Source organism: Salvelinus fontinalis, chromosome 6 (genome assembly GCF_029448725.1).
Source record: "Salvelinus fontinalis isolate EN_2023a chromosome 6, ASM2944872v1, whole genome shotgun sequence".
NCBI lineage: Eukaryota > Metazoa > Chordata > Actinopteri > Salmoniformes > Salmonidae > Salvelinus > Salvelinus fontinalis.
Window position 1 is genome coordinate 40,493,041 of NC_074670.1, and position 11,646 is coordinate 40,504,686.

At 40.5% G+C, this 11,646-nt stretch overlaps 1 protein-coding gene across 1 annotated transcript; it reads left to right on the top strand.

Annotated features, from left to right (window-relative positions):
• The first annotated feature begins 748 nt into the window (after positions 1 to 748).
• On the top strand, positions 749 to 10,768 carry LOC129856712 (solute carrier family 22 member 4-like). The gene is made up of 10 exons (XM_055924442.1): positions 749 to 1,117; positions 1,207 to 1,310; positions 1,771 to 1,925; positions 2,063 to 2,234; positions 2,366 to 2,507; positions 4,576 to 4,673; positions 4,766 to 4,980; positions 9,937 to 10,119; positions 10,408 to 10,543; positions 10,681 to 10,768. The coding sequence occupies exons 1-10, from the start codon at positions 758 to 760 to the stop codon at positions 10,766 to 10,768; spliced, it is 1,653 nt and encodes a 550-aa protein (XP_055780417.1). The 5' UTR covers positions 749 to 757.
• Positions 10,769 to 11,646: the final 878 nt, after the last annotated feature.

The window sequence follows — 11,646 nt, forward strand, 5'->3', positions numbered from 1 at the left end:
ATAGAGTTCATCATTTCATTTAAATTCAATGTTTCAATGAATCTTTCTGCACTGTTTAGAGCTCATCTGTACGATTGTTTTATGTTGTAGAGTTTATTGGGCAGTTTTTTGAATGAATATTGCCAGTTAATTTCTTCAGAAACACGTTGATCTGACAATGGTATCTGTGGTCTGACAGTGAATGCACTAATGGAGGAGGGGTCTCTCTGTGTCTCTGTGTCTCTGTGTCTCTGTGTCTCTGTGTCTCTGTGTCTCTGTGTCTCTCTCTCTCTCTCTCTCTCTCTCTCTCTCTCTCTCTCTCTCTCTCTCTCTCTCTCTCTCTCTCTCTCTCTCTCTCTCTCTCTCTCTCTCTCTCTCTCTCTCTCTCTCTCTCTCTCTCTCTCTCTCTCTCTCTCTCTCTCTCTCTCTCTCTCTCTCTCTCTCTCTCTCTCCTCTCTCTCTCTCTCTCTCTCTCTCTCTCTCTCTCTCTCTCTCTCTCTCTCTCTCTCTCTCTCTCTCTCTCTCTCTCTCTCTCTCTCTCTCTCTCTCTCTCTCTCTCTCTCTCTCTCTCTCAGTTCAATAATCCACTGTGAATTTGGTTGAAGACCTCTTCATGCTAGGTTGGGTGTTGTCTATTTATTAATTTTCCTTTACCTTTCTAAGACGCCACCCACTGGGTGTCATGTTTCACTGATCTCATGGATATCAGTTTTACACATAGACTCATCTCTAGGTCATTCATAGATAGTTAGTTCAGCATTCCATACTTTACTTGAAAATGAAGGACTATGAAGAAATGACTTCCTTTTTGGGAGAATGGGGACCTTTCCAAAAGGTTGTTTTTCTTCTGCTCAGTTTAAGCAGTATTCCTAATGGCTATGTTGGGATGGCCATGGTTTTCCTGGCAGATATCCCTCCACACCGGTGCAGGGTCCCCCAGCTGAACTTCAGTGGTTTTGGACTGGATTTGAATTACTCCATACCGTTACAGGAGGTAAAGGGAGAGATCATTTTAAGTCGTTGTACACGGTTTAAAGAACAAGTGGACTCTGCTACCGGCTTTGGGAATGAGACAGAGGGATGCCTGGATGGATGGGAATTCAGCGAAGAGCAATACAGGTCCACCATAGTGACAGAGGTAAAACATCCTTGGTAGTTTTTATATTCATGTTTCCCTGATCTGTGGAAATGTCTTCATAATCATTCTAACATTATGTCTACCCACAGTGGGATCTGGTGTGTGACAATGCATGGAAAGCCCCTTTCACCGTCACAATATTCTTTTTGGGAGTGCTGTCCGGGTCATTTTTGTCTGGGATCATCTCCGATAGGTATGTGTTCCAGTCTGAACACGACCATCTCATTAGATCCCTCCACACATGATGTGACTTGACAAACAGCGGTGGGATTTACTTTACTACAGGCAGCTTTAATGCAGAACCAGTTAGACATGTTGAGAAATATATTTGATCAAAAGGTGTGTCAATGGATGTGGTGGATCAAGCTAGTAATGAGCATTTTAATAGGAAGATAATCCACTGTGCATTTTGGCTGTAGACCTCTTCATACTAGGTTGGACATTTATTAATTTTCCTTTACCTTTGTAAGACTCCATAAGTACAAAGTTTGTGAAAACACTGCGTGATCGATCAAATTTTGTATTTGTTTTATTTTTTATTGCAGCCTCCATCTCTAGAACTTTATATCAAGGCATCTAGTGCATCACTACTTTCTCTATATTCTATCATGATAATAACACAGCAAGCAATTGCAACATGTATTTGTCCTCAGGTATGGGAGGAGGTACATTTTCTTTGCTACTTTGGCACTCCAGACCGTCTTCAGTATACTCCAGGCTGCTGCCAACAGCTGGGAGTTGTTCTGTGCCCTATACTTTATCGTTGGGATGGGACAAATTGCCAATTACTGTGCTGCTTTCATACTTGGTGAGTCAAGTCATATACAACTTCAACAACAATAAAAACAGAATGCAATAACTTGAATGATATCAGGCAAATTCCTAAGTGCTTGAGAATGTTGTGAGGTATTGAGCATTTCCTGTATTTATGTCCTTAACCTTTAGGTTCTGAGCTTCTCATCAGAAATGTACGCATCAACTTTGCCTCACTGGGGGTCTCTATATGCTATGCAATCGGATACACCGCTCTGCCAATGTTTGCCTGGTTCATCCGTAGCTGGAGGATTCTGCTGATAGCCATGGCTATACCTGGATTTCTTTATATCCCTCTTTGGTGGTGAGTATGAGTTAGGTGCAGAAATCTCCTTGTCCTTTTTGTGTTCCGGCAATGTGACAACAGTTCTATTACAACAGATGTCCTTATCACACACAGTGTTTGGGTACTTTACTCCTTGTCCCCTTTGTTAGGTATATCCCTGAGTCTCCACGGTGGCTGTTGTCTCAGGGCAGGGTAAAGGAGGCAGAGGACATCATACGAGCTGCAGCAAGAAAGAACGGCATCACTCCTCCAGACGTCATATTCAAACCGGAAGACTGTGAACAACTCATGGTACAGTAGTTAGCTACAGACTGTTTTGAAATGTATGGATGTAGGAAATGGGTGTTAAATCAAAGAGATTGACAACCAAAGCATTTTGAAGATATAATATGATGTGCGCACAAAAGAGAAGCAAGTTCTGAGGGACTTAAAGTCTTCTTTCAGCTTATACCTAGACAGGGGTGGAAAAAGAACCCATACTAAAGAAACATAAAAAGAAAATGACTCATGTACAAATGAAAGTCACCCAGTAAAATACTACTTGAGTGTAAAAGTATCTGGTTTTAAATATACTTAATATCAAAAGTAAATGTAATTTGCTAAAATATACTTAGTGACAAAAGTAAAAGTATACAGTGTCTTCGGAAAGTATTCAGACCCCTTGACTCTTCCAACATTTCACAGCCTTATTCTAAAATTGAGTTAAATAGTTTTTTCCCTCATCAATCTACACACAATATCCCATAATGACAAGCTAAAAACAAGTTTTTAGAAATGTTTGCTAATTTCTTAAAATTAAAACTGATATCACATCTACATAAGTATTCAGACTCAGTACTTTGTTGAAGCACCTTTGGCAGCGAATACAGCAGTGAGTCTTCTTGGGAATGACGCTACAAGCTTTGGCACACCTGTATTAGGATAGTTTCTCCCATTCTTCTCTGCACATCCTCTAAGCTCTGTCAGGTTAGACGGGGAGTGTTGCTGCACAGCTATTTTCAGGTCTCTCTAGAGACGTTCGATCGGGTTCAAGTCCAGGTTCTGGCTGGGCCACTCAGGGACATTCAGAGACTTGTCTCGAAGCCACTCCTGCGTTGTTTTGGCTGTGTGCTCAGGGTCGTTGTCCAGTCTGAGGCCCTGAGCTCTCTGGAGCAGGTTTACATCAAGGATCTCTGTGTACTTTGCTCCATTCATCTTTGCCTCGATCCTGACTAGTCTCCCAGGCCCTGCCACTGAAAATATCCCCACAGCATGATGCTGCCACCACCATGCCTCACCGTAGAGATGGTGCCAGGTTTACACAAGACGTGACGCTTGGCATTCAGGCCAAAGGATTCAATCTTGGTTTCATCAGACCAGAGAATCTTTTGGAGCTTTTTGGCAAACTGCAAGCGGGCAGTCATGTGCGTTTTACTAAGGAGTAGCAAAACATCAGCCAGGAAGCATAGGAACTGAGAAGTGGTCTGTGATCACCACCTGCAGAATCACTCCTTTTTTGGGGGTGTCTTGCTAATTGCCTATAATTTCCACCTTTTGTCTAATCCATTTGCACAACAGCATGTGAAATGTATTGTCAATCAGTGTTGCTTCCTAAGTGGACAGTTTGATTTCACAGAAGTGTGATTGACTTGGAGTTGCATTGTGTTGTTTAAGTGTTCCCTTTATTTTTTTGAGCAGTGTATAAATAAAGATACACTTGTTCTTAACTTCTTTGGGCTGCAAGCCCGAAGCCGGGCACAATATGACAACAGCCACTTCAAGTGCAGGGCGCGAAATTCAAAAGATATTTTTTAGAAATATTTAACTTTCACACATTAACAAGTCCAATACAACAAATGAAAGATTAACATCTTGTGAATCCAGCCAACATGTCCGATTTTTAAAATGTTTTACAGCGAAAACACCACGTATATTTATGTTAGCTCACCACCAAATACAATTATTTGGTGGTGAGAAAATATTAGCATCTGGGACAGAGTATGAGGCAGTTCACTATGGGCACGCAATTCATCCAAAAGTGACCCCTTAAAAAACTGAAATAGGAATGTACACATACCTCAAAAAACAACTTAAGTAGTACTTTAAAAAGTATTTTTACTTAAGCCCTTTACACCACTGTATCCAGAACATAAACCTTGTGAAATACATTACTACAGCAGGTATTACTAGAGCACAGTAAATGTTGGCAAACATGTTATCTGAAAGTACAGAACAAACAAAGACCTTGGCTGATCTCCCTAGACCAATCTAAAGTGTTATTAGAATGTGTGCGTTAATCAATTTGCAATTAGATAATTACATCCAAGATGGGGCTGAAAAATCTATATCTGACAGCGTCATATTTTGGGTGTGTTTCTAGGGGAATGTAAACAAGGAAAGTCAGCGACTGTACACATGGCTGGATCTCATCAAAACAACTAACATAAGGAACATCACACTCATCAGCATTATCATTTGGTAAAAACATACTAATTCCACTGACATGTTAACCATTTTCCTCTAATTGAACGATTTTACATTTCTTAAAAGTTATCTAATCTTCTACCCAGGATTGTCATATCCATGACTTACTATGGGATGTCTCTAAACACCCCCAACATGGATGGAGACCCTTATTTCAACTGTTTGGTGGCTGCATCCTCTGAATTTCTGGGTTATGGAAGTATCTGGTTATTTATACGCTACACTCCACGGAGATTCACTCTTCCCTTCACCATGATCCTCTCTGGGACCCTGCTTCTGATCATGAAGTTTATCCCTGAAGGTATGAACCCTCCCACCGCACGGCCATTTCCAATTGGTCAATTTGATATAACTTTGCAAGATTGTAGACCACATCAACAGTAACTGGCATTCCATCATTGGCAATGATTGATTCGATAACATCATAATGTTGACAAAAGGTTATCCTAGTAATTGTTATTATTAATATTTTTTAATTTTACCCCCAATTTCATGGTATCCAATTGTTAGTATTTACTATCTTGTCTCATCGCTACAACTCCCGTACGGGCTCGGGAGAGACGAAGGTCGAAAGCCATGCGTCCTCCGAAACACAACCCAACCAAGCCGCACTGCTTCTTAACACAGCGCGCATCCAACCCGGAAGCCAGCCGCACCAATGTGTCGGAGGAAACACCGTGCACCTGGCGACCTTGGTTAGCGTGCACTGCGCCCGGCCCGCCACAGGAGTCGCTGGTGCGCGATGAAACAAGGATATCCCTACCAGCCAAACCCTCCCTAACCCGGACGACGCTAGGCCAATTGTGCGTCGCCCCACGGACCTCCCGGTCGCGGCTGCGACAGAGCCTGGGCGCGGACCTAGAGTCTCTGGTGGCACAGCTAGCGCTGTGATGCAGTGCCCTCGACCACTGCACCACCCAGGAGTCCATCCTCGTCATTTTTACATACTTTAGAAATGTAAATTATATTTGAAGTTTCATAGTTAATTTGCCACGTGCACAGAATGTAAACGGTTTACCGTGAGAGCTCTTTCCAAACAATGCAGTCTAGAAGAAGAACATTTAAGTAAGAAAAAAGTAAGAACTACGATGAGAATGAAAGATCACAAGAATTCAAGTATATACAGGTCAGTTCCAGTTCCCTATTCAATGTGCAGGGTTACTGGAGTGGTGAGGTGGGTTCATACATAAAGTTACTGGTAGAAGGATACACATGTAAAGAGGTTGGCAAAGTGACAGGTAGCAGGAATATATACAGTTGAAGTCGGAACTTAGGTTGGAGTCATTAAAACTTGTTTTTTCAACCACTCCAAAAAATGTGTTAACAACCTATAGTTATGGCAAGTCAGTTAGGACATCTACTTTGTGCATGACGCAAGTCATTTTTCCAACACTTGTTGACAGATTATTTCACTTATAATTCACTGTATCACAACTCCAGTGGGTCAGAAGTTTACATACACTAAGTTGACTGTGCCTTTAATAAACAGATTGGAGAATTCCAGAAAATTATGTAATGGCTTTAGAAGCTGCTGATAGGCTAATTGACATAATTTGATTCAACTGGAGGTGTACCTGTGGATGTATTTCAAGGCCTACCTTCACACTCAGTGCTTCTTTGCTTGACATCATGGGAAAATCAAAAGAAATCAGCCAAAAAAATGTAGACCTCCACAAGTCTGGATCATCCTTGGGAGCATTTTCCAAATGCCTGAAGGTACCACGTTCATCTGTACAAACAATAGAACGGAAGTATAAACACCATGGGACCACGCATCCATCATGCCGTTCAGGAAGGAGACGCGTTCTTTGGTGCAAAAAGTGCAAATCAATCCCAGAACAACAGCAAAGGACCTTGTGAAGATGCTGGAGGAAACAGGTACAAAAGTATATATCCACAGTAAAACGAGTCCTATATAGACATAAACTGAAAGTCCGCTCAGCAAGGAAGAAGCCAATGCTCCAAAACCACTATAAAAAAGCCAGACTACGGTTTGCAACTGCACATGGGGACAAAGATCATACTTTTTGGAGAAAGGTCCTCTGGTCTGATGAAACAAAAATAGAACTGTTTGGCCATAATGACGATCATTATGTTGGAGGAGAAAGGGGGTGGCTTGCAAGCCGAAGAGCACCATCCCAACCGTGAATCACAGGGGTGGCAGCATTATGCTGTGGGGGTGCCTACTGCAGGAGGGTAAATAGATGGTATCACTTCACAAAATAGATGGCATCATGAGGTTGGAAAATTCTGTGAATATATTGAAGTAACATCTCAAGACATCAGTCAGGAAGTTAATGCTTGGTCGCAAATGGGTCTTCCAAACGGACAATGACCCCAAGCATACTTCCAAAGTTTTGGCAAAATGGCTTAAGTACAACAAAGTCAAGGTATTGGAGTGGCCATCAAAAAGCACTGACCTCAATCCTGTATAACTTCTTCTGGCTGCAAGCCCGAGGCCACCCACAATATGACAACAGCCACTTCAAGTGCAGGGCGCGAAATTTAAAATATATATTTTTGAAATATTTAACTTTCACACATTAACAAGTCCAATACAGCAAATGAAAGGTACACATCTTGTGAATCCAGCCAACATGTCCGATTTTTAAAATGTTTTACAGCGAAAACAGCACGTATATTTATGTTAGCTCACCACCAAATACAAAAAAGGACAGACATTTTTCACAGCACAGGTAGCATGCACAAAGCCAACCTAACTAACCAAGAACCAACCAAACTAACCAACAAACAACTTCATCAGATGACAGTCTTATAACATGTTATTCAATAAATCTATGTTTTGTTCGAAAAATGTGCATATTTCAGGTATAAATCATAGTTTACATTGCAGCTACAATCAGAAATTGCACCGAAAGCAGCCATAATAATTACAGACACCAACGCCAAATACCTAAATACTCATCATAAAACATTTCTGAAAAATACATAGTGTACAGCAAATGAAAGACAGGCATCTTGTGATTCCAGACAATATTTCCGATTTATCAAGTGTTTTACAGCGAAAACACAATATAGCGTTATATTAGCTTACCACAATAGCCAGAAACACAAGCCATTCCCCAGCAGTAAAAGTTAGCGATCGTGACAAACCAGTAAAAGATATATAATTTTTGACTAACCTTGATATTCTTCATCAGATGACAGTCCTATAACATCAGGTTATACATACACTTATGTTTTGTTAGAAAATGTGCATATTTAGAGCTGAAATCAGTGGTTATACAGTAGCTAACTTAGCTACTTTTTCCCACAACGTCCGGATTTTTTTCTGACACTTTTTCTGACACACATATTCTGACCAAATAGCTATTCATAAACATAACAAAAAAATACATGTTGTATAGGAAATGATACATCCATTAGTTCTTAATGAAATCGTTCTTATTTTTAGAATTCTAAAAATAACTTCATTACAACATACAGCTTCGGTATAGCTAGAGTACCCAAAAGCTGTGCGCCGACGACTAGTTCACATGTACGAATGTTTCTTACTTTGGCTGATCTTTTATCAGAATGTTGGAAAAGGGGTCCTTTGTCGGGAACAATCGTTGTTTGGATTTAGAACGGCCTCTTTCCCTCTCGATTTAGCAAGCACACTAGCCAAGTGGCACGAAGCTCTCCATGTCAACAAACGGAAGAGAACGGAACACGGCAAAACTCCCGAAAAAATGTCAATAATCTGATTAAACTATATTGAAAAAACATACTTTACAATGATATGGTCACATGTATCAAATAAAATCAAAGCCGGAGATATTAGTCGACCATAACGACAGCTTTTTCGACTACAACGACAACATTTTTCGGGAGTTTTGCCGTGTTCCGTTCTCTTCCGTTTGTTGACATGGAGAGCGTCGTGCCACTTGGCTAGTGTGCTTGCTAAATGAAGAGGGAAAGTTGCCGCTCTAAATCCAAACAACGATTGTTCTGGACAAGGACACCTTGTCCAACATTCTGATGGAAGATCAGCAAAACTAAGAAACATTTTATGATGCTATTTCATATATCTGTCGTAGTCGTCGGCGCCCAAGTGTTTCTGGCTATTGTGGTAAGCTAATATAACGCTAAATTTTTTTGCGCTGTAAAACACTTAATAAATCAGAAATATTGGCTGGAATCACAACATGCCTGTCCTTCATTTGCTGTACACTATGTATTTTTCAGAAATGTTTTATGATGAGTAATTAGGTATTTGACGTTGGTGCCTGTAATTATTATGGCTACTTTCGGTGCAATTTCTGATTGTAGCTGCAATGTAAACTATGATTTATACCTGAAATATGCACATTTTTCTAACAAAACATATGCTATACAATAAATATGTTATAAGACTGTCATCTGATGAAGTTGTTTCTTGGTTAGTGGCTATTTATATCTTTATTTGGTCGAATTTGTGATAGGTACTGATGGAGTAAAAACCTGGTGGAGTAAAAAAAGTGGTGTCTTTTGCTAACGTGGTTAGCTAATAGATTTACATATTGTGTCTTCCTTGTAAAACATTTTAAAAATCGGACATGTTGGCTGGATTCACAAGATGTGTACCTTTCATATGCTGTATTGGACTTGTTAATGTGTGAAAGTTAAATATTTAAAAAATATATATTTTGAATTTCGCGCCCTGCACTTGAAGTAGCTGTTGTCATAAGTGTACCGACGCCGGGCTGCAGCCATAAGAAGTTAAACTCTCAAAGGCACCTGCCCTTTTGGTAAATCAGGAGATGGTAGATGTCACAGGATTTTTAACATAAGTGGAAATGGCCATCTTGAGCTGAGCATACTGAGATGTCAGATAGGATTTTTGAGATTTTAATGTAAAAAAATATAAATATACTTCCTGGGTTTAGCCAGTTTCACAAACCTTTTAAGTTTATTTGGACGAGTAAATTTGTTGGTATGCCTGCTAAGGGAAAAAACAAAAGCAGAAAAAGCAGGAATTTATATATCCCAAGATGGCCAAAAAGTTGTCCCATCAAAAAATAAATTGAGATCTCAAAGACAAAGATGGCCTCTCCAGGCCAGTTGAATGCACGCATCACACTATAACTTCTGGACTGTTTAACTAGCGGAACAGTAAGACGAACATTGTGGGGCTCTGTCCTTGTGCTAGGACCACAAAATTCTGCTTGCAGCTTTCATTTTGACACTGTAGTTTGAGTGTCTCTGGATCGTCATTCTTGTCATCGGCAAACACTATATTTAACTTTGTGGGATCTTCTGTTTCTGTCCTTGTCAGACAAGCACGTCCTGTCTCTCACCCTGGTGATGATTGGAAAAACAGGTGTCACTGGAGCATTTGGATTCCTCTATCTGTACAGCACGGAGCTGTTCCCCACAGTGGTGCGCAATATGGCCTTGGGTGCCACCTCTATGGCTTCCAGAGTAGGTAGCACTGTGTCTCCATACATTGCCTACATGGGTGAGTCTCCAGTCCGTATGTCTGTTTGGTTTTATTATCCTTGTGGGGACCAGAAGTCCTCACAAGGATAGTAAAACAAGGAAACATTTTGGAAAAAGGCTATTTTAGGTTTAGGGGTTTAGGGTTAAAACAATTATGGTTAGGGGTCAGGTTTAGGGAAAATAGGATTTTGAATTGAATGACACTTTTACCAAACGTGTGTATGTGTAGATTTGTCTAAAGATATGTAAGAAAATTCTTTGTGATTTGTGGATCCAAAAAAAGTGTCACACTATCTTCTGATTGAAGGCACGTATAACAAGATACTACCCTACTTTCTAATGGGAGGCACCACAGTCATCGCTGGTGTGTTGAGCTTGTTGCTACCAGAAACAAAAGGAGAACAACTACCAGAATTAATCAACCAGGTTAAACCCCTCAGATGGTAAGTTACTGGCTGACTAGACTTGCGTTGCCAGTCACAGTTTGGCAGACAGGTCTGTCGAGATAAACTACCGTAAGACATTTTACAGTTTTTCTATTATCCCACCTTCTTTAAACAAAGTCCTCTCTGCCCCTTAGCATGGGCATGAACCGGGCTTCTCGGGATGGCCAGAAGCAGAAAGGAAACCCACAGGTGGGGAATGAAGTCAACAACATTCAAGAGTGATTCTGCACGAGCAACTCAGTACAAAGCAAGTTGCAAAGGCAAGCTGTATTGAAGATGTTTCCATAATTTTGTGTGTTTGCTAAGTTTTCATGTCTTTGTAAATGTACTAATAAGTTGACAATGTTTAAAACAGTAATGTAATGATTTATTTGTGCACTGAAGTGCTTCGGAACTCAACAGATGACCATGAGGAATTTCAGTCTGGTATAGTCAATGATTAAAACCGCATTTTCTGCGACTGAAAGAGCTGGCTTAACCTCTTGGAACTATAGGGGGTGCTGTTCCGCATTAGCATATTTGTGTCTCCAAATTAAACTGCCTCGTGCTAAATTCTTGATCGTACAATATGCATATTATTGTTATTATTGGATAGAAAACACCTTCTAGTTTCTATAGAAGTTGAAATTTTGTCTCTGAGTTGTACAGAACAATTTCTACAGCACTTTTCATGACAGGGTTCAGATTTCAATTTTTTTTACCTCTGATCTGGGGTCTGTTTTTAAGGCGACAGTGAATGCTATGAAGAAACCGACACTGCCTACGTCTTCCTCTGGGTGTCTGTACGTCATCACGCTTTCAATGGAATCGATGGGATATTCACAGCCAGTATAAAAGACCAAAATGTATAGAGACCGCCCTTTCTCGTCGTGCGCCTGAAGCGTGAAGGGCATCGGACCTGCCTCGTTCCAAATCGTTTTCTAACCAGCAATATTTCTCCGGTCATGTTTTTACTCGTTTTAGGTGTTAAAAACATCATAATGTAGTTAATTTGAACAGTTTTATAGCAATTTATATCCGTTTAGTGCGATTTTAGAGGAATTTATTTGTTGTGCACTCTGAAACTTTGGACACGTTTTGGGGTGTCGGTCGTTGGTGGT